The sequence below is a fragment of the Scyliorhinus canicula genome, chromosome 20 (assembly GCF_902713615.1).
Source record: "Scyliorhinus canicula chromosome 20, sScyCan1.1, whole genome shotgun sequence".
In the NCBI taxonomy this organism is placed as follows: Eukaryota; Metazoa; Chordata; class Chondrichthyes; order Carcharhiniformes; family Scyliorhinidae; genus Scyliorhinus; species Scyliorhinus canicula.
The window spans coordinates 37,364,675-37,391,258 of NC_052165.1; the positions used below are offsets into that span (position 1 = coordinate 37,364,675).

The 26,584-nt window shown below is 46.4% G+C and overlaps 1 protein-coding gene across 2 annotated transcripts in view; it reads right to left on the reverse strand.

Annotated features, from left to right (window-relative positions):
- Positions 1–26,584, reverse strand: part of dcn (decorin) — a 69,499-nt gene that overhangs the window by 14,307 nt on the left and 28,608 nt on the right. For both annotated transcript variants that reach the window (XM_038780832.1, XM_038780831.1), the window contains exons 3-5: positions 19,569–19,681; positions 5,759–5,972; positions 2,664–2,777 (exon numbers count right to left, since the gene is read on the reverse strand). In XM_038780832.1, the coding sequence (XP_038636760.1) occupies positions 2,664–2,777; positions 5,759–5,972; positions 19,569–19,681 (441 nt within the window). The remainder of the gene's footprint in view (positions 1–2,663; positions 2,778–5,758; positions 5,973–19,568; positions 19,682–26,584) is intronic.

Sequence of the window (26,584 nt, forward strand, 5' to 3'; positions counted from 1 at the left end):
CTGCCATCGTAAGTGCCTATGAGTTAGTCCAGGAGGTATGTCCCCAGCAAATCCAGAACGCGCGTTAGAAATCCACACAAACCTAAATCGAGTTTGAATGGCTGAAGCAAATCACATTCGACTGATGGCTAAGATCCCTAACAATCCGGCGTAACTATGAGGGCTTTGTGAGTTAGCACTGTTGCAGGAATTCAAAAGCTGTCAACCCTCCAACCTGTTGGCACACTTGGAGGAGCAGAGAATCCTCACAGCTAGGGATGCCACAGTCACAGCAGACTGCTACGATGTCCCCGATAGACCTGGAAACTCAGCAGATCCTTTCCAAACCCCTCTCATGAGCATTGGAAAGGTAAGCAGGGTGATCTAGATAGGAAAGGTCCCCCCCCCCCCCCACCAGCCAGAAAGGAAAACACAAAGGAGGATGCAAGAAGCTCTCCTGCAGCCCAAAAGAGAAGGTATGGAGGCCGTGAGCTCCCATTGAAATAAAATAGGCCCTTCCAGAGATTGCTTGTTGATCTACTAGGTGTAGTGCTTCAAAAAGATTCCCCGCAGTGTGGTACAGCAGAGCCTCGCGTTACTGAGACTTCCCTTTGGAGGGCATGGCACTGCATGTTTGAGCTGGACAAATCCCCAGAGAATATCTAGAGTTTTGTCCTTTTGAGAACAGTGTCCCTCTACCCATCCCAAAATGTGCAAGTCCATTGCACTGCTCCAGGACACAGGGGCCACCCAGTACTTTGTATTGGAGGGAAACTTAAACCCTCCCCACAACATCGCACCCTCACCCCCAGAGTCCTCCCTGAAGGCTAGAACACATCTGTGGAAAGGGAGGAGGATTCACAGGGCCCACCTAGGGTGTGACCTTGTTTCGGGCCCAGTCACGGGAGGTATTGCCCCTGAACTATCAGGAGCAGGAATCGATTTCCACTTTGGGAATGAATTGGCTGACAGCAGGATGTTAGCCAGGGAAAGAAAAGAGACCAACGCCAACCAGCAGAAAGCTGCAGGCCAGCTGAAAGCTGTGGAAGATCCAGAGACCCAAAATGGTGAAAAATAAGCTGTAAAGATTGAGCGAAGCCAATGCCAAACCAACAAAGTTAGAAGAGGTCCTGGTGGGGGCCAACACAATATCCCCAAATGAAATGGGTGCAACGGTGGCTCAGCGGTTAGCACTGCTGCCTCACAGCGCCAGGGACCTGGGTTCAAATCTGGCCTTGGCTGACTGTCTCTGAGGAGTTTGCATGTTCTCCCTGTGTCTGCATGGGTTTCCTCCTACAGTCAAAAGACATTCAGATAGGGTGGGGTTACAGCGATAGGGTGGAGGAAGTGGGCTTCAGTGGGGTGCTCGTTCAGAGGGTCAGTGCAAACTCGATGGGCTGAAAGGCCTCCTTCTGCACTGTAGCGATTCTATGAAACAGGGACAAAGTAGGGAAAGAGATAGTGAGGGAGTTGTCTGACGTAAATAAAGAAAGGAACCCAAAATAAATTTGTTACGAGAAGGAAATGCTGCTAATTAAGGATTAGATCTGTTGGTTAAACCCTGCAGCTGGCTGGCGGTCAGATCATGAAACTGAATTAAGAAAGATGTTACACATTGATTTAGTAACCAAGGGAGGCAGTGATGTGGTGGTATTATCACTGGACCATTATTCCAGAGGCAAATGGATCAGAATACATATTTGTTATCTGTGGTGAATGTGATTCACACCGGATTATAATCTGTATATACATGTGTCTGTATTGTAAGTGCAGTTGCACTACCTGTCCTCCAGGGGGAGTAGCTCTGGGAATGCTCGAGTTGTACGGGGCTTCTCCCTTGGCTCTGCCCAGGACTCCTCCCCCGGAAGCTGCTATATAAAGGTCAGTGCCACATGGTCAGCCGGCCAGTTCACCGAAAGTTCAATGGCTAATAGGCTGGCTCTGTTGTGAGTATATTAAAACCGCTATTCTAATCCTACAAGCACGTGTCCGTGGAATTGTTGGTTCCAACAATATTTGTTATCTATCCACTAATACCCGCAAAGGTAATCTTATTTACTATTAGTTATCTTCATTAAATGACAGAATTTCACAACGGTGAACAAAATCATGATCACCAGGCACCAAAGGAGACCTATCGGCCTATCACATCCAGGCCAGTTCATTAAAGAACCTATTTTTAGTGCGACTCCCCTGTTCTTTCCTCCTTTTTCTACAAATGTTTCCTTAGAAAGGAATCTGTCCAATTTATTTTAGAAAGTTACTGTTGAATCTGCTTCTACCTATCAGATCACAACCAGCTGTGCAAAAAAAATTCTCATCTTCTCCCTCGATGGCTCTTTCACCAATTATCTTCAGTCCGTGTCCCTCTGGTTACCGAGCCTCCTGCCAGTGGAAGCAGTTTCTCCTTATTTGCTCTATCGAAGCCCCACGCCATTTTGAACATCTCCATTGAATATCCCGCTCACCTTCTCTGCTTGACAGGGAAACTAACCCAGTTTTGCTGGTGGTCATGGCTTAATAAATGTGTTAACAAATTAATAAGAAGTTAATAGATAACAGACACATTGATGAAGTGCTACACCACAAGCTCAATGCGGCTCTGGCAAGACTCACAGGTCCCTGTTGTGCTCAGGGCTCCTTTGCCAAAGCCAATTTCTCCAATTGCTTCATTTGCTCATTACCTTTAGGTACAGTTGTGAGGTCTGCGTCTGATAGTCGGATGAAAGAAAGCTTTTTCAGTCCGTTAAAAGCACCACTCTCAATACCTGAATTTTTCAGGGGGTTGCCGCCCATTTCTGTTGGGGGGTGGAGATGAGAGAATTGAAAAGAAGAGTTAGAATCACCGTATTTTTTAGCACCTGGCTGGGTGCAGCTCCAACAACACTTCGGAAGCTCAACACCATCCAGGACAAAGCAGCCTGCTTGATTAACCCGCCATTCACCCCCTTCAACTTTCATTCCCTTCACCAGCCACACAGTGTGTACCACCTACAAGATGCACGGCAGCAACTCGCCAGTCCTCCTTCAACAGCATCTTCCAAACTCTCGACCACCGAAAAGGTCAAGATCAGCAGGAACACCAGCACTTGCAAGTTCCCCCCCACCCCCCCCCTCCTAGTCAAACACCACCTTGACATGGAAATATATCACCGTTCTTTCGCTGTCATTGAACTGCCCCTTGAATATCACTGTGGATGTACCAACACCACACGGGCGGCACTGATTCAAGAACGCTCACCACCACCTTCTGAAGGGAAATTAGGGATGGACAATAAATGCTGGCCTGATTCCCGCATCACATGAATTAATAAATTTTAAAAAGGAGACCATTCCAATGATTGTGGCTGTGTGGATTATTTTGAAACAACCACCTAACTAGTCACACTCTTCTCCTCTTTCCCCACAGCCTTCAAAGTTTCCTTTTTCTAGGAAATATCCAATACCCCTTTGGAATTCACCATTAATTCTGTTTTCAGGCAGTGCAATCCAGTTATACAATGTGGTTGAAATAGCAGAAGTTTTAATGCTTAATATAAAAAAGGATGTCCAAATTTTTTGTTGCCATGAACCAACACGATTGACACAGTGAACCACAGGATCATAGAAAGTTCAATTCACTGATGTCGTGGTAACAAGGCAAAAGGAGGAGGCCATTCAGCCCCTTGAGGCTGTTCCACAATTTAATTAGCTCAAGGCTGATTTATATCTTAATTCTGTCCATCCATCTTTATTCTGTAACCTTCAATACCCTTGCCTGACAAAAACCACAGTTTTGAAATTTTCAACTGACCTCCGGCCTGAACAGCTTTTTTTGTAGGAGAGAGATCTGGGGACCTGTGTTCGAATCCCATCACTGTGAAATTCAAATTCAATTTTTTTAAATCTGGAATATAAAGTCTAACGATGACCATGAAACCATTGCCAATTGTCATGGAAAAAACCATTTTGTTCACGAATGTCCTTCAGGGAATTAAATCTGCCATCCTTACCTGGTTCTCAGCCGACCCACAGCAATGTGGTTGACTCTTATCTGGCCCCTCAAGGGCAATTAGGGGTGGGCAATAAATGATGGCACAGCCAGCGACGCCCATATCCCATGAATGAATTTTTTAAAAATCAGGATACAGGTTGATCATCAACAGCCAGTGTATAAAGCAGTGCTTAACTGTGAATACAATAAAACTGTGGGGTGGCACGGTGGCACAGTGCTTAGCACTACTTCCTCACAGCTGCAGGGTCCCGGGTTCAATTCTGGAATCGGGTGACTGTCTGTGTGGTGTTTGCACTTTCTCCCTGTGTCTGTGTGGGTTTCCTCCAGGTGGACATTTTTGGATGTCCTCCCTCCAGCCAGACTGGGTTCAAGCGGAACAATGAGAAAATTTATGGTTATATTTCCCTGCCTTTAACTCTGAACTCGGTCCTTATTGTATCCAGCCCTCCGCCCCTTCACAATCAAGGCCAGTAGAGCAATACTCTGCTTCCGTTAGATTAACCTTCATACGGTGGTGGTGTCAGAGACCTGGAACATGACATGGCATGGAACAAGAGTGTGAAACCATTAAAAAAAAATGTGAAATGGTTTATTTCTTCAGGAGGAAATATATTAGTACTGCAGACCTGAATGCAACAACAGTAACTAATCTTTGGGGAAACGCGATCAGCTTCAGAGAAGTTGAGCTTTGTGACAGATTATCCCAGGGATGATTATCAGTGGGGTCCATTAGTATATTTTAGGTGGCATGGTGGAACAGTGGTTAGCACCGCTGCCTCATGGCACCAAGGACCTGGGTTCAATTCCGGCCATGGGTGACTGTTTGTGTGGAGTTTGCACATTCTCCCCGTGTTTGCGGTGTTTCCTCCGGGTGCTCCAGTTTCCTCCCACAGTCCAAAGATGTGCAGGTTAGGTGGATTGGCCAGGCTAAATTGCCCATTAGTATCCAGGGATGTGCCGGTTAAGTGGATTGGTTGTTCTGAATTGCCCCTTAGTGTCTAAAGATGTGCAGGTTAGGTGGGGTTATGGGTGTCGGGTAGGGGAGGGGGCCTGGGTACCGTGCTCTTTCGGAGAGTCAGTGCAGACCCGATGGGTCAAATGGCCTCCTTCTGCCCTATAGCATTCTGTGATTTGATGTATTCAGACTACAATAGAATTGGAAAGCGATTGACTTCACGGCAATGCTTCCAAACTACAATACCCCTAGTTCCAATGAGATCATTTTAACTTGATTGCCCAACGTGGAGCCTCACCCACTGTGAATGTGCACTGGGAATTCTGACGTGGTTTATCCTATGATTTTCCATCCGCAGACAAGAAGAATTAAAAGTAGGAAGAGTTTGTCAGAATTTCTGATCTGCCCAGATGGGTGAGAATGATAATAATAATCTTTATTTGTGTCACAAGTAGGCTTACATTAACACTGTAATGAAGTTACTGTGAAAAGCCCCTAGTCGCTGTACACCGGCACCTGTTCGGGTACACAGAGGGAGAATTCAGAATGTCCAATTCGCCTAACAAGCATGTCTTTCGGGACTTGTGGGAGGAAATCGGAGCACCCGGAGGAAACCCACGCGGTTACGGGAAGGACATTCTGACTCCACACAGTCAGTGACCCGAGCCGGGAATTACAAAGGAAGCACAAAACCTGTAAAATTAACTCCGCATCCCCCAACCTTTTAACGTTAGCTAAAGAGAATAAATTCAGTGCCAATGAAATAAATTAGCCATATTTAGCTTGGCATCGTGTCTGATCTCAGTGAACATGGTGTCAGTGAGTTATACCTAAGGCGTACACCTGCGACAGGTTGTCAAACACGTTCTTCTTCACTTTGGTGATTTCATTCTCGTGGATGCGAAGCTCATGGAGGGAGGGAGGCATGTTTGCCGGGATTTCCTTCAGCAGATTCTTGGACATGTAAAGTTTCTGCAACCTCACCAGGGGTACGAAGGCTTTGGGATGAACTGTGCCAATTTTGTTGTTGACCAGGATCAATGCCTGGAAAAGAAAGGAAAGCTGCCAAAAATCACTGTAAACACCGCAAAACGGAAAATACTGCAGATGCTGGGAATCTGAAAACGCAACAGAAAATACTCAGTAAGGTGAGGCAGCACCAGTGGAGAGAGAGAAGCAGAACTAATATTACAGGTTGATGACCTTCATGGGCTTGCTCTGAAGAAAGGTCATCACCCTGAAGTGTTAACTTTGTTTGTCCCTCAATGTATCATTTCAGCTGGCTTGTACAAAATTTATACAAAAATAGCACCACCACCTTAGAGATGAATGTCCACTAAATTATAACCATGCTGTGCTACTCATATTATTTTTCTAAATTGGGTTTATAGCTCACAGGGATGCGTATTAACTTCTTTAGTTAGGTGCACTTGACTAAACACTGTGCACAGTCATTATCTCGATACTACATAAAGGACATAGAGGCACTAGAGAAGGTGCAAAATAAGACTTTCACAGAGCAGACCACAACTGAGAGGTCTCAGGCAAGGCTGAACATGCTGGTGCCATTTTTTCTACATAAAAGGAGCGACCTACAAGGCATCTTTAAAATTATGAACGGATAAATTTAGAGCAAATGTTTCCACTTGAAGAGAATCCAAAACTAGGGGCCATAAATATTAGATAGTAACTAATAAACCTGTTAGAGAATAAATTTATTTACCCAGAGAGTGGTTAGAATGAGAAACCTCCAACCTCCGACCTCATGTGAGTTGAAGGAGTTAAGCTTGGATGAAATAGTTAAGATTAGTTGGAATAGTTAAGTGTGGTGGCTCAAGACATATACTGGAAGATTCCAGTAGTAAACAGAGAGGTTTATCGATGAAAGGCAAAGTCAGTTAAAGTAACAGGCACAGAACACTATACGTCTTAACATTTCAGCTCTGCCTGGAGTCCTGCACCCAAGGCCTCGCGCAAACTCCCCATTTGCAGGAGTTCATGCCCTCCCGTGTGATTGGCCCTGAGCTGGTCATGTGCTCCCTGGAGCCTGCCCCCTTAAAGGACCCACACTAACACAGCCCTCCTCCCCCCTTAAGTTCCTGATGCGACCATCAATTCACATGAGAGTTGAAGTGAACAGTGGCTTTAATCGACTAGAACAGTGCCTGCCTGCAACTGCTCTGCAAGTGAGAGCCGCCTACAGCTGCTCTTTATACCTCCCCTCAAGGGGGCAGAGCCAGGGGCAGAGCCCACAAGGGCACCAACATGATACAATCAATGTAGTACTGTACAATGGTCCATAGGTGGAGCCCACATGGCAACACATGTGGATTGGCCATGCTAAATTGCCCGTAGTGTCCTAAAAAGTAAGGTTGGGGGGGGGGGGGGGGGGGGGGGGTTGTTGGGTTACGGGTATGGGGTGGATACGTGGGTTTGAGTAGGGTGATCATTGCTCGGCACAACATCGAGGGCCGAGGGGCCTGTTCTGTGCTGTACTGTTCTATGTTCTAATATAGTACAGTGGTGAATGGTTACTATAATATGTTCACCACAGACCCTTATTACAACTCCACGAAAACTGCATACAGAAGTTACAAATGTAACCAGAGACAATAGGGGAAAGAGAGTCCATCAAAAAGTCAATCGGTCCGGAGACCTCCGAATCCTGCCAGACTTCTGCAGCCCTGCCACAGGCTCGACACCTTTTTGGGAGATCGAGTGGTCAACAGTTGATGCTACCTTGGGAGGCACCACTTCAACAACAGGCGATCTGGCCTCAACTGTTGCAGATGGTTGAACAGAAACAAAGAACAAAGAAAAGTATAGCACAGGAACAGGGACTGCAGCCCTCCAAGCCTGCGTTCACCATGCTGCCTGTCTAAACTAAACTCTTCTACATTTCTGGGGTCCGTAGTCTAAATTCCCATCCTATTCATGTATTTGTCAAGATGCCCTTAAACGTCACTATCATCCCTGCTGCCATCACCTCCTCAGGCAGCGAGTTCCAGGCACCAACTACCCTCTGTGTAGAAAACTTGTCTCGTGCATCTCCTCTAAACCTTGCCCCTCGCACCTTAAACCTATGCCCCCTAGTAATTGACCTTTCTACCCTGGGAAAAAGTCTCTGACTATCCACTCTGTCTATGCCCCTCATAATTTTGTAGTCCTTTAACTCTGTTCATCGAAGGGAGTCCCTGGCTCACTTTGATGGCCAGAGTTAAAGGACTATTCACAGTGCTCCCTTGACTTGTCGACTCCAAGCTGGGGATCACCAGCCCACAACTCCTCAAGGGGTCTGATGGACTTCCAATTCACATTGATGGCATAAAACACCGGCCCTGACTGGACCACAGCCCATCCGTGTAACTAAGGTGAACCTAAGGTGAAATTATGGACCAAACCCCAAATCTTCCACCTGGAACTGCTCTGACCGCTCACTCTTCTGGGAGGCCTGGCATGATTCCACCCTCCCTGCCAAATTTGGAATCACAAAATCCAATTGCGTTTTCAGTTGTTGGCCCGTGAGCTGGTATGACCCCTATGGTTGAGTGAGAGGTTGAATTGTACAACAAACAAAATTAGCCAACCTCTGGAGAAGGGATTTATCAGACTGCTTTTTAATTGTATTCTTGAAAGTTTGGACGGCCCTCTCAGCCAGACCATTCAACACTGGGTGTTAGGGGGCTGTCCTCATGTGTCATATGCCATTGGCTTGCACAAAAACCTGGAAAACATTGTTGGTGAAGAGGGTGCGATTATCTGAAACAATTGACCCAGGAAGCCCATGAATGGCAAACACTTGGCACAAGGCATCTCATGGCTGCTCAGGTAGTCGTCGCCATCTCTTGAACCGATAGCCACTTAGAGTGGGCACCCATCAACACAAAAAACATCATAAACGGGCCCACATAATCAATGGGACCATGGTCCATGGGCAATCTGGCCATTCCCAAGGGTGAAAGGTAGCGGAAGGCAGCAAAGATTTCTGCATTTGGCAAGAGTGGCATTGTTGTGTTAGTTCTTCAATGGCTTTATCTATGACTGGCCTCCAGACACACTCTGCACCAACATCGTCATCTGCTCTGGTGGGCGCTATGTAGCTCTTGAAGGATGGGCCCCTTGGCCTGAGGCAGATTGACCACCTGTGATCCCCACAGAATCTCACCGACTTCAGATGTCAACTCATCCTGAGAAGTGAAGTTTGGCCTCAGCTGTTCGGACTTCTCGCAATGACAGGCAGACTGTATCATTCATTTTAACTTTGAAAGAATAGGGTCTCTTTGAGTCCAGTTGTGGATCTCTCCACGGACACTGGCAAAGTGTACAGGAAGTTTAAAGCTAGGCTGATCTCCTGGGGTATAGGTGGTGATGATGGAATGCTCTGGGTAGGGGCAGGTGGCTTAATGCATCCGCATTTGCGATTTGCATCCCTGGCCAGTGCTGAAAAGCATAGTTGTAGGCCACCAACAACAAGGCCCAAAGCTGCACCTTCACTGAGGCCATGGGCAGTTTGCACATTATCCCTTAAAAGGCTTGTGGCCAGTCATTATGTCGAACTGTCAACCATATACATACTGGTGGAATTTCTTCACACTGAATATAACCGCTAAGCCCTCCTTCTCAATCCCTGCTTCAGAAAGAGTCCTTGAGGCAAAGGCGATAGGGTATTCCGAACCATCTACCATTTTATGGGATAAAACGGGCCCTGTACTATAAGGGGATGCATCACATGTCAGCATGATTGATTTTCCGAGTCAACGTGCCCCGAGAGGTTTGATGACTGTAATGCTCACTTCACAACTCGGAAGGTTTCCTCTTGAGGCTCCCTCCATTGCCACCGCTAATTCTTCCATGATAGCTAATGTAATGGTGCCAATGTTGTGGCTGTTCCTCCATTCAGATAAACATCCAAAATAGGAGCATGTGTAGCCATTCAGCCCCTCGAGCCTGCTCCGCCATTCAATAAGCTCATGGCTGAACTGACTGTGTTTTGAATTTCACATTCCCATCTACTTCCGATTACCTTTGATTCCCTGGCCTAACAAGAATCTCCCTACTGCTGCCTTAAAAATATTCAATGGCATCCTCCCCACTGCCTTCCGAGGTACAGAGTTCCAAAGTCTACCAATCCTCTGAGAGAAAAGAATTGTCCTCATTTCTGCCCAGAAGGGTGGCCCCCAATTTTAAAAGAGTGCCCCCTAGTTCTGGACTCACCCACAAGAGGAAACATCCTTTCCACATCCACCTTGTCAATACCGTTATAGGACCTTATATCCTTCCATCCCTCACTCTCGTAAACTCCAGTGGAAACAAGCCCTGTCTGTCTAGCTTTTCCTCATAAGGCAACACGCTCATTCCAGATATCAATCCAGTAAACCTCCTCTGAACCGCCTCTGACACATTTACATCCTTCCTTCAATATTGAGACTAAAACTGCACACAGATATGCCTTGCCTCAAACAAGTAAACAGCTTGTTATCTCCACATGTGCTGGGGCGTCCATGAAGTGGAGAATGTCTGATTGGACTTGGACTGTTTCTTAGCTGCAAAGGCTAATGTTCCATCATTGCTGAATTATATTAAAATTACATTGAAATGTTATATTTATAATTGAAAATCTTTTGAAAGCAGTGGCATTGCTTGCTACGCAACCACCTTGCCTCCTTCAAAGAACCTCTGTTATTCCATGATCTATCTAAGCGAAGGTTTATTAGGTTGATTTCTGGGATGAATGGGGCTTGCCTTAGAACAGGGGTGGGCAAACTACGGCCCGTGGGCCGCCAAAGGTCTTTATGCGGCCCACCAAGTCATTTTTTAAAAAAAAAATTTTTTTTTTTTAAATGTTTTTTTTTTATTTTTTTTTAAGGTTAATGGGGGGGGGGGGGGCTGTTGGGTTACTTACTGGTATAGGGTGGATACGTTGACTTGAGTAGGGTGATCATTGCTCGGCACAACGTCGAGGGCCGAAGGGCCTGTTCTGTGCTGTACTGTTCTATGTTCTATATGAGGCGCCCAGAATCATAACCGGGTGAAGTAATTATTTTACTTAATATACTATGCGGCCCTTTAAAATTATGAATTTCTAAATGTGGCCCTTGCACGGAAAAGTTTGCCCACCCCTGCCTTAGAAGGAAAGGTTGAGTGGGTTAGTATGTACTCATTGCAGTTTAGAAGAATGAGAAGTGATCCAATTGAAATGTATAAGATTCTGGGGGTGGGTGGGGCACAGCATTAACATCAGAGGTTTCCAATTTAAAATGGAAAATTTCTTCTCTCAGAGGGACACTCATCTTCGGAAATCCCTTCCTCAGAGAGCAGTGGAGGTCGGGCCATTGAATATATTCAAGGCTGAGTTAGACAGATTTCTGATCGGCAAGAGGGGGCCAAGGGTTTTGGAGCAGGCGGTGAAGTGGAGTTAAGGCCGCAATCAGATCAGCCATGATGGTATTCAAATGCTGAGCAGATTTGATAGGCCAAATAGCCAAATACTGCTCTGATTTTTTTTAATGCACTTACTTTAAGCCAGAAGGTCAAGTACATGGTCAATTTAACAAAATCGTAGGGTACTGTGGGACTGTCATCTCTTAGCTGAGGCCCTCTCTGCCATCTGTAAAGAGTACAACCCATGGTAATATTCTAAAAGAGCAGAGGAGTTCTCCTGGCTGACATTTCTCCCTCAGACATTCACCAGTTGATTATGGGCAACAATCACTTCTAGACTAATTATTGTGCATGATTGTTTGCAGTATATGTGGCACACTGATTACTGTCCTCAGACAGAATTGATCCTTCAGCCTCCTTCAGTATGCTGAGTGTTCCTGGCACCATTCGTGACTGAACCCGACCGAGCAAACCATTCCCAGGCCTTTTCCGATCCTAGTTTTCTCAACGTGCTACAAGGTGCATTGGGTTAACTTGTTCTCCGATTCTCCCTCCCTTTCCCTGGGGTTGCACCTCACCTTTGCTCAACATGGCCCTGCAGCTGAGGTGAAGAACTCATTCTACGAGCAAATGTAAAAGGATGATACGGGGGCAACATTTTTCTCCACTTGCTATTTGCACTGAAATCATTTGTGTAAACAAATAGAAGAAGTTTACGATTCAGTATGAAATCTGCCTCTGGCCCCCAAAATGTGCGGTTATAAAAAAAGATCCGCTTGTAAATAGAATGTTGACATCAAGGAATTCTGGATCATTCTGTATGTAGTTTTGTCCTTAATGAAGTTAAACCTCTAATTCAAACAAGGCTTGGATTAATGCAGCAAAGTAAAATACAGACTAGTGGCTTTCTGCCCAATACCTATAAACAGTTGTTTTGAACTTTGCTGGTATAATCTTTATGAAGCCACAGAGGAAACCAGTTAGTGCAGCCCCATCTGAACTTTATTACAGGCACCTTGGTGCTGAGCGGATTTGTTGCTTTCAGACCGTGTTCTGCCGGAGGTTAGGATCAATGCTTCCCATGGCTTTTATTCTCTTGGAGCTCATTTGTCTTAAAAATAAAGACTTGTATTTATAATAACGTCTTTTATGAGATGTCTCAAAGCGCTTCACAGCTGTTGAAGCACTTTTGTGGGCAACCCCTGTCTACAAAATAGAAAACACAGCAGCCAATTTGCACATAGCAAGTTCCCACAATCAGCAGCGTGATGATGCCCAGAATGTGATGCGGTTGATTACAGGATAAACTTGGGCCACAACACTAGGGATAACTCCCCCACTCTTCTTTAAATTAGCACAATGGGATCTTTCATTTCTACCTGGTGGTGGGGGAATCCAGAACTAGAGTACATAGTCTGAGGATACCGCGTATACTATCTAGGACTGTAAGGAGTCTTACAACACCAGGTTAAAGTCCAACAGGTTTGTTTCAAACACAAGCTTTCGGAGCGCAGCTCCTTCCTCAGGTGAATGGCGAGGTATGTTCCAGAAACATTTATATAGACAAAGTCAGAGATGCTGGACAATGCTTGGAATGCGAGCATTTGCAGGTAATCAAATCATTACAGATCCAGGGAGAGGGATAATCACAGGTTAAAGAGGTGTGAATTATCTCAAGCCAGAACAGTTGGTAGCATTTTGCAAGTCCAGGCCAGATGGTGGGGGGTGGATGTAATGCGACATGAATCCAAGATCCCGGTTGAGGCCACACTCATGAGTGCGGAACTTAGCTATAAGTTTTTGCTCGGCAATTCTGCGTTGTCGCGTGTCCTGAAGACCACCTTGGAGAACGCTTACCCGGAGATCAGAGGCTGAATGCCCTTGACTGCTGAAGTGTTCCCCGATTGGAAGGGAACATTCCTGCCTGGTGATTGTCACACGATGCCCGTTCATTCGTTGTCGCAGTGTCTGCATGATCTCGCCAATGTACCACGCTTCGGGACATTCTTTCCTGCAGCGTAAGAGGTAGACTACATTGGTCGAGTCGCACGAGTATGTGCCGCGTACCTGGTGGGTGGTGTTACCATGTGTAATGGTGGTATCCAAGTCGATGATCTGGCATGTCTTGCAGAGATTGCCATGGCAGGGTTGTGTGGTGTCGTGGTCGCTGTTCTGAAGGCTGGGTAATTTGCTGCAAACAATGGTTTGTTTGAGGTTGCGCGGTTGTTTGAAGGCCAGTAGTGGGGATGTGGGGATGACCTTGGCAAGATGTTCATCTTCATTGATGATGTGTTGAAGGCTGCGAAGAAGATGTTGTAGTTTCTCCGCCCCAGGAAAGTACTGGACAACGAAGGGTACTCTGTCAGTGGTGTCCCGTGTTTGTCTTCTGAGGAGGTCGGTGCGGTTTTTTGCTGTGGCGCGTTGGAACTCTCGATCGATGAGTCGAGCGCCATATCCCGTTCGTACGAGAGCATCTTTCAGCATCTGTAGGTGTCTGTTACGCTCCTCCTCGTCTGAGCAGATCCTGTGTATACGGAGGGATTGTCCATAGGGGATGGCTTCTTTAATGTGTTTCGGGTGAAAGCTGGAGAAGTGGAGCATCGTGAGGTTGTCTGGGCTTGCTGTAAAGCAAAGTGCTAAGGTGACCGTCCTTGATGGAGATGAGCGTGTCCAAGAATGCCACAGAATTTGGAGAATAGTCCATGGTGAGTCTGATGGTGGGATGGAATTTATTGATCTTATCGTGTAGTTGTTTCAGTGATTCTTCGCTGTGGGTCCAAAGGAAAAAAATGTCATCGATGTATCTGGTGTATAACATCGATTGCAGGTCCTGTGTGGTGAGGAAGTCTTGTTCAAACTTGTGCATGAAGATGTTGGCATATTGAGGTGCAAATTTGGTCCCCATGGCTGTTCCATGCATCTGGATGAAGAATTTGTTGTCGAAGGTGAAGACGTTGTGATCTAGAATGAAGCGGATGAGTTGCAGAATTGCATCTGGAGATGGCCTCAACAGGGATCTTGGATTCATGTCGCATTACATCCACCCCTCACCATCTGGCTTGGACTTGCAAAATCCTACCAACTGTTCTGGCTTGAGACAATTCACCTGTGATTATCCCTCTCACTGGATCTGTAATGATTTGATTACCTGCAAATGCCTGCATTCCATGCATTGCCCAGCATCTCTGACTTTGTCTATATAAATGTTTCTGGATCATACCTCGCCATTCACCTGAGGAAGGAGCAGCGCTCCGAAAACTCGTGTTTGAAACAAACCTGTTGGACTTTAACCTGGTGTTGTAAGACTTCTTACTGTGCTCACCCCAGTCCAACGCCGGCATCTCCACATCATGGCTATCTAGGACTGGAAGAGGAAACATTTCTTCACCCAGGGAGTGGTGAGCCTGTAAAATTCCCGAACACAAAAAGAAGTTGAGGCCACACGATTTAATGGCAACTCTATGCACAAAAAGCAACTTGCGTGGCACAGCGTGGCCAATAAATGCTGGTAGAACCCGCTCCCGGGATCTACCCCGCTCACAATGCCTCGCAACATCTAACGCCATCTCATGAGACGTTGCGATGGGAATCCTGCCGATTCTGAGCGGGAAGTTTTAGCAAATTGCATATTAAAGCGAGGCAGCTAGTCTCACTTTAATGAGCAGATTCCTAAGTTACCCGAGGGATGTATCTCCTTTGCCTCGGAGACCTTGGATGAGTGCTGTTCAGTACTGGTAGCCAGAAACGGGGATGAGACAGAACAGCACTTGTGAGGGTCTCCCAGGGGTTTGGTAGCCCTCAGGTACATGCCCTTTAGGCAGGGTGCACCCTGGCACTGCTGGTGCCACCTGGGCACCCTGCCACTGCCATCCTGACAGTGCCAGCATGGTACTCTGCCAGTGCCAGCTTGGTACCCTGGCAGTGCCAGCTGGCATGGCCACTGCCAGAGTGCCAAGTTGGCATTGCCAAGGTGCCAAGCTGGCATATTTTTCACAGTGTGATTGGGCAGGTGGTGCCCTGCCTGGATGTTAGGGGAGGAGGGGGGGGAGTAAGCAGGGACCCTCCCATAGTGCGTTGGGGCTTGGGCGGGGAATCGGGGGTCACTTCAGGGCCTTGGAAATTGGGATGCCATCTCTTGCTGCACTAAGGAGTGGAGGTCCTCAGTGTACAAAATAGGGCTATGTGTGGCCTTGGCCGCACATTCCCTATCGAGGGCCCTGTCAAACACGAATCGACAGGAAACACGAGGCTAAACACGCTCGTGATGGAACTTTGATCCCATTTGGTTAAATTGTCCTCCATATGTTTTCAAGATGGAGTTAGATATCGCTCTTGGGGCTAAAGGGTTCAAAGGATATAGGGGAAATGCATGAACAGGTTACTGAGTTCGATGATTAGCCATGAGCATAATGAATGGCGGAGCAGGCTTGAAGGGCCGAATAGCCTCCTCCTGCTCATATTTTCCATGTTTCTAGGATCTGAGATGCAGTATAATGTTTGTACTTCCTGCTGACAGCTTTACTAGGTAATTGCAGCACATGTGGCCTACCCCATCTATGTTGATTTGTTTTTATGTTCCAAACAAGCCTCCCCCCATCCTTCTTGATCACACTATCACGGTGACCTTCAGCTTCTTTCTTCCTCATATATCTATACTAGCATCATAGAATGGTTACAGCACAGAAGGAGGATATTCAGCCGCATTGTCACTGTGCCACTTCTCTACAGCGCCAGTCCCACTCCGCAACCTCTCCACTGCAGCCCAATAAAATCTTTTCTCTCGATAATTATCCAGTTCCCTTCTGAAAACCACAATCAAATCTGTCTCCACCATACACTCAGGCAGTGCACTCCAGATCCAAACCACTTGTTGCATAAAGATGTTTTTCGTCATGTGGCCTCTGGTTCTTTTATTAATCACCTTGGGGTTCTCGACTTTCTTTCATTCAAGAGGAACAGTTGCTCCCCATTTACGTTATCTGGACCCCTCATGATTTTGAAGATGTGTAACAAATCCCCTCGCAAGCTTCTCTTCTCCCACTGAGAACAGCCCCAGCTTCACCAATCGATCCACATAACTGAAGTCTCTCATCTTCAGAATCATTCTTATAAATGTTTTGTGCACCCTTTCAAATACCTTTGCATCCTTTCCATTGAGGCTGAACAAGAGTTTTATGTCAATGAAGATTCATAACTTACTTGCTTTTGTACCCTGGGCTTATAAAACCCAGGATTCAGCATCATTTATTAACTGTCTTCTCAGTCTTTCCTGCCACCTTCAATGATTTATGAATATATACACTCTGATCCCTCTGTTCCTTTTTGCCCTTTAGAATGGTACGCTTAAGAGGTTATATAGGAGAGGGTCTGGTGTGAGGGGCTCCGGAGAGTAAATGCCTCCACCTCATGTGCGTGGTTGGGGCTGATACAGCTGAAGGTGGTATGCAGCGCACACCTCACGAGGGCGAGGAAGAGCCGATTCTTTGAAGGAGTAGAAGATAAATTGCCTTTAGTGTGCAAAAAGGTTAGATGGGGTTACTAGGTTAGAGAGATAGGGTGGAGGCATGGCCTTAAGTAGGGTGCTCTTTCCAAGACCTGGTGCAGACTCGATGGGCTGAATGGTCTCCTTCTGCACTGTAAATTCAATGATTCTATGAAATCAATGAGATCACCTTAGCATTCTTCTAAATGCCAGGGAATATAGGCCCATTCTACTTATTTGGCCTTGCCTCTTGACTGCTTTGTTGATTTGAATTGAAGGTGACTGCACACTATGTTAGCAGCGATGGTTCTCATACCAGGTTATAACTGGTTGGTATCGATCGCAATTATTGTGACTCTTAAAGGCCTACTGCTGCCAAATCTTGCAGGCCGTTTTCAATAATAACAGCACTCCCACTGACTCAGTTTACAGGCGGCAGCTTGGCAAGATGTTAGGGCGTGGAAGTGATGCCAGAAAGGATATAATTGAAAGTGGCCATAGATAAGTGGCTACATGTGTGGGATAAATATTTGGGAAAAATAATCCATTGGGAAGCAAAGCAAGTATGGGGAAGCCAGAAAGTGAAGCTTGAGGGTAAATGGTACACTGGGGCAGCACCTGTTTGGTAGCTCGTGCACAGGTTGCACTGTTTTATCAAGCAATTGAGTAAAAAGTCCTGGAGCTGGATTTAATGGTGTGCCATGGACCCCACTCTCCTGGTTAATATGTCTGGGGTGGAGCCAGACTTCCGCTCCAGATGGCTGCCCTGTAGCCTAATGGTCAACTGGGTGTTAATTGGCTTGAGGTGGGACTTCCACCCTCAGCAACAGGAAGACCCACCTCAGAGAACTGCTGGCTCCTCAGTGGCCTCTCGCTCTCCAGTACCAGCAGCGCCACTGGGAGTGGTGGCCATTGACAGTACTGCAGTGAGGCATGCAGTGCACTGAAACTGGGCCTGGGGATCTGGGTGGAGAAGGTGAAGTGTGTGGCAGTTAGTGTATATAGGCCGGGGCGGTGGGGGAGGGGAAGAACCTAAGAGGAAGGTTACATGTTGTGGGAGACCCCCTGGTGGCCCAGTGGGGGCCTGTTAAGAAGGACCAAGGAGGCCATTCAGTTCATCGGCCCTGTGCCAGCTCTTTGAATGACTGGTTGCACTTAAATGAGAAGATGATCCCTTGTACCAGACTAGAGGAGAATTCAGAAATGGCCTTGACTTAGAGAAGGGCACTCTGTGTTCAAGGGAAAAGAAAGAGTAGGGAGGGAGTACAGCCCACAGTTGGTGACTTACGAGAACTCTGAATGGGCTGCTTTGTTATTGGAGGCTGAGTAGAGCACAGAAGGCCTCAATAAAATAACAAAGTAACAAAACCCCCTACATTCCATTTGCCAGTATTCATCAGGAGCTAGTTGGAGAGCCAGAGCAGGGTATCTGTGGGTGAAACTGTCCAATTTGACAGAGGGTCTTGATGGGGACAATTTGCCCTCCAGTATATGTACCAATAAATATTCCTACCCATTGCCATCATAGAAAGTTACGGGAGACTGGGGTGGACATGTAGGGTGCATAATGAGAGACAGTTACGTAGTGGTAATCTCATCGATCTAGTAATCCCAAGGCCCTGGCTAATGCTCTGGGGACATTGGTTCAAATCCCATCATGGCAACTAGTGGAATTTAAATTCAATGAATAAATCTGGAGGATGGAGCTAGTCTCAGTAAGGGTGACCATGACAATTCCCATTGATTGTTGTAAAACCCCACCTGGTTCACATATCCTTTAGGGAAGGAAATCTGCCGCCCTTACCTGGTCTGACCTACATGTGACTCCAGACCGACAGCATTGTGGTTGACTCTTAACTGTCCTCTGTACTGACCGAGTGAATCACTCAGTTCAAGGGCAATTAAGGATGGGCTTTAAAATGCTGGCCTTGCCATTGGAGCCCACCTCCCATGGAAGGCTAATGAATAATCCACTGTCATCCACTTTACATCCCTGCTAATGTTAAATCCTTTAGGGATGACATTCTACTCCTCCATACCCAAGAGCACTGTGGATGTACCTCCACCACAGGGGCAGCAGCAGATTAAGAAAGGGGATCTGCACCACCTCCTCAAGTGCAATAAATGGTGGCTGTACCTTGAACAAACTTTAAACAAATTTAAAAACGATTGGGTCAGGTTTCCTTCACTGAAAAACATCAGCAAACCAGATTTTTTTTCTTTTTCACCCGACAGTCCAACAGCTTCACGGGTCACTTTCACTCATACCCAGCTGCTTCGTATTGCCAAGTTTTTTGAAACTCAATTTAAATTCCCAAACTACTTCAAAAAAAATTTTTTTTTTTACTATGGTGGGATTTTAATTTACTCTGATTATTGTTTAAGGTGGCTGCATTATTCACCCAGTAATGTAGCCATTCCACCACTATACCTCACACATTGAGGCAAAGAGAGAATGCAGTGAGAAAATTATTTTACAAAGACAACTTGAAGCCAGTTTAACTCTTTTTTTTTAAATTTAGAGTACCCAATTCATTTTTTCCAATTAAGGGGCAATTTAGCGTGGCCAATCCACCTAACCCTGCACATCTTTGGGTTGTGGGGGCATAAGCATAACCGGGGACAAAAAGTGCTCCCTCATTGGTTTTGAGGCAAACTCACGATGAAGATTGTGACCTCAATGCTGTTGCTGAAGGAAACATATCAAGAGGCAATTCTGTACCAGGGTGACCACCTCAGAAATAAAAGCTGCAAGCCAATAGTGAGAGGGAGCTTACATGAAGGTTCTTTAGGTTCTTGAAGTCATTTTCTTTTATCTCTGTGATCTTGTTGTTCTGCAGATCAAGTAGTGTGGTGTCTTTGGGAATGTTCTCAGGCACTGTGGTCAGACCTGTTTCAAAAGAAGGTTTGAAAAGGTGTCACTTTTTAAGAGCTTACACATCACTTTCTAGACTTGAGTCAGCCACAGCTCGAGTGGTAGCACTGTCGCCTCTAAGATTGCGAGTTCCGAGTTCAAGCACTTAATCCGGGTTGGCACTGAATGACGTATCGTTTAGAAATGGAGACCCGGTTGCACTGCAGGAAACGCGGACGCCAATTTATGCATAGCAAGCTCCCGCAAACAGCGGTGTGATTGAGGTCAGGTACTCTGTTTCTGTATAATATAATAATGATTTTTATTGTCACAAGTAGTGCATTAACCCTGCAATGATGTTACTGTTAAAAGCCCCTCGTCTCCACATTCTGGCGCCTGTTCGGGCACACAGAGAAAATTCAGAATGTCCAAGCCACCTAACAGCACATAGAACATAGAACATAGAACAGTACAGCACAGAACAGGCCCTTCGGCCCTCGATGTTGTGCCGAGCAATGATCACCCTACTCAAACCCACGTATCCACCCTATACCCGTAACCCAACATCCCCCCCCCCCCCGTTAACCTTACTTTTTAGGACACTACGGGCAATTTAGCATGGCCAATCCACCTAACCCGCACATCTTTGGACTGTGGGAGGAAACCGGAGCACCCGGAGGAAACCCACGCACACACGGGGAGGACGTGCAGACTCCGCACAGACAGTGACCCAGCCGGGAACCGAACCTAGGACCCTGGAGCTGTGAAGCATTTATGCTAACCACCATGCTACCGTGCTGCCCCTAATCTTTTGGGACATGTGGGAGGAAACCGGAGCACCCGGAGGAAACCCACACAGACACAGGGAGAACGTGCAGACTCCGCACAGATAGTTACCCAAGCCGTGAATCGAACCTGGGACCATGGCAACAATGCTTGGTGTTAGGCGAGGGATAAATATTGGTTGGGAAAACAGGGAGTCTTGCCTGACTCTTTTTCGAAACAGTGGCATTCAATCTCTTACATCCACCCGAAAGATGACACTTCCAACAGCACATTAGTGACTTGAATGGACCGTGCAAATGAGTGGCAGAGGATCCCAGCAGAATTGGCACAGTGTAATACCAACATTAATCAGCCAGGGGTAGGAAACGTCGCTCTTACATCAAAACTGTGACAAAAAGATATTTATTCAGTAATTTGAAAAGCAGGATCTCGCAAAGGATTAAATTACATTGCCCCTGGCAACTTAACTCTCAGTTCCAATTTTCTCCACATCTGACTTCAGGATACCCGTCTCTAGAATCAGTTGATTTATTTTAGCTACAGACAAGCAGAGACTGTAAACATTGAATATTATCTCCCTTGTTATCTGCTGGTCCGTTGAGTTGGGAATGAATATTAGTTTGAGTGTTGCCAGGAGGCTACTTCCACCGTGACATTTTTGCCTTGTGCATATTCATCAAAATATCCTTTAGTTGCTGAACCAAACTAGCACCCCATTTCCTGACTGCGCCCCCGGCCTCCAATTTTTCTTTTCTCTCCGCAAAACAGGCAAAGCATGTATCCCAGAGCGTAATGGTCCACTTATCAGAATGTGTAATTCACGTAATGTTATACAGATGCCCAGGCAACATCGCCCCAGGATTGAAAGTCAAGTAGATGAATGAAAAACAAATTTAATTTAATTGAAGACATGAGATATTGATAAAAGAAATGTGCCTGATGATTTACATAGAGTTTTACAGCACAGAAACAGGCCACTCAGTCTGACTTGTCTAGGCCTGCCATAATGTTCTACAGATGAACCTCCGTTGATTTAACCTCATTAGCATGTCCTTCTATTCCTTCCTCCCTCATGTACTTACCTAATTTCCCCTTAAATGCGACTACAAAATTGACAACTATCCCTTGTGGCATTCTAAATACTCACTGGGTAATAATGGTTATCCTGAATTCCCCATTGGATTTAGACAGAAATAGGAACAGACCATTCGGCCCTACCAGTCCACATTGTTTTTATGCTCTGCCCGAAACTCCTCCCATCTTTCCTTGTCTCATCCATCATCGCAACTCACTGTTTCACTTTGCCTTAAATACATCTATAGAATTCGCTTCAACCACTTGCTTTAGGAGCGAGTTACACATTCCCACCAGTCTCTGGATGAAGGAGTTTCTTCTGAATTCCCTGTCAGATTTCTTGGTGACTCTCATCTTTTTCAAATTTTTCCCATTAAGGGGCAATTTAGCGAGGCCAATCCACCTACCTGGCACATCTTTTTGGGTTGTGGGGGTGATACCCGCGCAGACACGGGGAAAATGTGCAAACTCCACATGGACAGTGATCTGGGGCTGGGATCGAACCCGGGGCCTCGGCGCCATGAGACAGATGTGCTAACCATTGCGCCGCCGTGCCGTCTCTTGGTGATGATCATATCAATGGCCTCCAGTTCTGCACTTCCCCAAAAGAGGAAGCACTCTCTCAGCATCCACTCTTTAAGAATTTTATTATTATAAAAACCTTGATTAGGCCATCTCTTGGCCTTCTTTTTTCAAGAGAAAACAAATCCAGTGTGTCAATCGTTTCCTGATATTATACCTACACATTTCTAATGTCGCCCACGTAAATCTTCTGTGTACCCTCACCAATGCCTCGGTATCCTATTATATGATATGCTGACCAGAACCGCATATGTTCTGGGGTCCAAACAAGGTTCAATAACGGTTGAGCACAACTTCCCTACATTTAAATTCTACGAATGACTATCTCACGTTTAAGGCCCTTAGTTTTGGGTTCACCCCACAAGTGAAAACATCTTCTCCAGCTGCCCTATCGAACCTTTTGGTAATTTTCAAGATCTCAGTTTTCTCGTCTCCAGGGAAAAGAGCATCTGCTCAGTTAACTGAAAGATCTCAAACTGTCCACAATTCATGGAAATATTGCTGAGGTATTTGCACCAAATGATTGAGCAAAGTGTTCAGTTGTGGAAATGTCACTGGACTAGTAATCCAGAGGCCCAGGCTAATGCTCTGGGGCCACAGGTTGAAATGGCAATTGGTGGAACTTAAATTCAATTAATAAATCTGGAATATAAAGCTAGTCTGAGTAATGGCGATTGTGAAATTTTTACTGATTGCTGTAAAAATTCACTAACGACCTTCAGGGAAGGAAATCTGCCATCCTTACCTGGTCTGGCCTACATGTGACTCCAGGCCCACAACAATGTGGTTGACTCTTAACTGTGGTCTGAATTTTAAAAAATTCATTTTTATGGGATGTGGGCGTCGCTGGCTAGAGCAGCATTTAGGGCCCATCCCTAGTTGCCCTCCAGCAGGTGGTGGGGAGCTGCCTTCCTGAACTGCTGCAGTCCATGAGGTGGAGATACACCCATATTGCTGTTAGGGAGGGAGTTCAGGGACTTTAACCCAGTGACAGTGAAGCAATGATGATATAATTCTAATTCAGGATGATGAGTGACTTGGAGGGGAACCTCCAGGTGGTGGTGTTCCCAGGTATCTGCTGCTCAGGTATCATCCTTCTAGATGGCAGTGGTAGTCGGTTAGGAAGATGCTGTCTAAGGAACCTTGGGGAGTTCCTGCAGTGCATCTTGTGGATGGTGCACACGGCTGCCACGGTGGGTTGGTGGCGGAGGAAGTGAATGTTTGTGGAAGGGGTAGCAATCAAGCGGGCCACTTTGCCCTGGATGGTCTGGCAAGCCACTCAGTTCAAGTGCAATTAGGGATGGGCAACAAATGCTAACCTTGCCATTCATACCCACATCCCATAAAAGAATAACAAAAACTCCTCCATATACTTGAATTTACGTATTGGCAGATGGTTCACCTCACAGGAATTATAATAATGTCTTGTTGAACAAACCTGTAATCGTTAAATTAGAAAACAATTAGAAAACGCTAATTGCTTTTCTGTCTTTAGGTTAATGGAACATTCAAAGCGACTATGAGAGTCTTGTGGTTTGTTTGTGTAATAGTTAAAGCGGTATTCCTGAATTATGTTTCTGTTTTAGTTGTGTCGGTGGTGGAGTAACATCGTGTCCCGCCAACATTAATATGGGTAGCGCCAGCTAAACCAGGCAGGAGCTGCTGAAATGGTATTGGCCTGATCATAAAAACATGTAACTGGAGAAAAATCTGAAGATGGGTCTTGAGGATTCCATGTGTCTGACCGTTCACAGCTTCTCCAATGGTGATTGTCCTTGGGAAAGAAGATTGAGGATGGGGCTTCCAGGCCCCACCAATGGGGGGCAGGATGGGAACATTTTGAGGTCCCACCCGCACTTATTGCATTGCCCCCCTCCCACTCCCCCCCCCCCCACCCCACCCAGTCACCCCATCTTGGTGGGGCTGGAAAACCCTGCGTCTTGCAAACAAATGGGGTGGGATTTTCTGCATAGTGTGTTTTCCAGTAGTGGCAGTGACTTGGCATTGGCTGCTGGTGAGACCTGCTGGTCCCACCAATCTCTATGGGGTTTTGCCTGGATCAGTCGTCCCACCAGTTGGAAAGGCCGTCCACGGTCTTTGTGTTTCTGTGGGTGGCTACCTTGTGTTTTGTGATTGATCATAGAATTTACAGTGCAGAAGGAGGACTTTCGGCCCATCGAGTCTGCACCGGCTCTTGGAAAGAGCTCCCTACCCAAGGTCAACACCTCCACCCTATCCCCATAACCCAGTAACCCCACCCAACACGAAGGGCAATTTTGGATACTAAGGGCAATTTATCATGGCCAATCCACCTAACCTGCACATCTTTGGACTGTGGGAGGAAACCGGAGCACCTGGAGGAAACCCACTCACACACGGGGAGAACGCACAGACTCCACACAGACAGTGACCTAAGCCAGGTATCGAACCTGGGACCCTGGAGCTGTGAAGCAATTGTGCTAACCACTGTGCTACCGTGTTGCCCAGGTGTTACCGTGTTACCATGATTGCTGGAGGACACCAGGTGCTTGTTTCTGTCAATTCCCACCAGTCCATTCCCTGTAACTCAGTCAGTCTATTTCCCTCATCCTTATGGATTCTGCATATCACGTATTTCCCTGGGCATTGAAAATGCATGCAAGCTAAAGAATAATCTACAGCTCTGTATCAGGAATTAACATTGAGAGATATACATTGAAGCAGTCTGAGAAATTATTGGGCTGGTGGGGGAAGGGAATGCAAAACTTGCATTAACCAGACCCAGCAAGATCTGAATTGAATTTGACTGAATCAGACGCTTGGTTCATTTAGACTGGAGCCTGGAACCACAGTCTGGCTTCAGCAATTAGAGCTGTTCTTCGCAATGGAGTGAATCAGGCGCTTCAAAAGCTTTTCAGGCAGCTCCACTGGAGATGGGGGAAATATCTGTCTGATGTGCCTGTGAGATACCTGACTAAATGTTGGATTGGAGTTAGCTGATGGAAAGGGGGAACTGGTGATTGAAGGTTGGGAAAGAGAGGGCGTGGGTTTAGTCTTGGCCTGTCTCAAAATTATTTTAGGGGCAAGATGCTTCCCTGCGGTTGATTTTGTTAAGCCAGTGCCAATTCTGAAGCAAGGAGACAATGCATTTCATAGATACATATGACCAAGAATGTGGCCATTTGGTCCATTATTCCTGTGCCAGCTCATTGAAGGAGCTATCCCATTAGTTCCTGCTACATTTTCGCAAATTGGCTGCTGAAGTTCACTACATTCCACCAGAGGCTACGGGCGGAATTTTCCGGTCACCCCAACAATGAGAATCGTGGCGAGGAGTGAGGGGTAATTGGCAGGAGGCGAAATATCTGTTTCCCGAGAGTGGGATAAACTGTTGGAATTTTGTGCTCCCGACTTTCAAGGCAGGTTAAGGAATAGCTTCCTGATTAACAATATTGGGAATATCATTTGTATGAATTAAAGCATTTCATGTGTGTTCATTAAAAAGTCACCTCATCGAAATGATACGCCCCCTACATTAAGTGCCTCGCCAGTGGGAATTCCGTACATTCAGTTTTATGATTGTACATGAGTGGCATGCACCTGGCTGAGCTTCACCTCTTACACGACATTGAGGTCCATAAACATTGCTTTCTCCTTCCTGGGGACCTTGCATAACTTCAATCAAGTACCCTTAACAAACGCTGCACCAAAACTGGACAAGTGAGACAGGGGAAGCTGGAATGCTGGACAGGGATTGGGTGGAAGGGTGAGGCAGGCTCACAGCGGAAGGGTGGGGAGAGTATATGGGGAAGGGGAGGGGGAATGACTGGGGAGTTGGGTGGGGGACGTAGTGTCTTAAAGGGCAGGGTCGGTGGTCTTAATCATGGCTCCTTGGATGAGAACTCAGCATACTGCTGATAGGCAGCAGCAATTCAAGAAGGCAGCTCACTATCACCTTCTCAAGGGCAATTAGAGATAGGCAATAAATGCTGGCCGAGCTAGTTACATACATATCCATTGAATAAATAAAAAGAGGGAGTGGGGTGCGGTAGGATAGCAAGTCCAGAGTGAGAGTCTGTAGGTGAAGGCCTCATTGAGTAGGTCATGAAGAGGGACAAGTCAAGTGACCAGGACAACAGGAGCAGGCAGGGTCGGGGTGGGCAAGGGGACAGTAGCGAGTGTTAGCAATGAGGGGAAGAATGGCATTGGAGGTGAATCGTGATAGGTTCCAGGGTAACAGGGGGAGGTTCAAGTGTGACAGCAGAGAGGAATGGTGATATTGGGTGGCTCTATGACAATGGGGGGAAATTGGTGGCTCCAAGGGGAGGGGAGAAGGTGCTGTAGTGAGGTTGAAAGGTGACACACATCATTTGTCCAAACTGACCTTGACCACACAGTTGGTCAGTCAATGAGACCCCTCAAGGTGGGAGGGGGGGCTTCTTTTTGGGTGGGTGGAGTTCAAGATCAGCACAAATGGCCAACTAAAGGGACACCCTAGTGAATATGAGGCAACTCGAT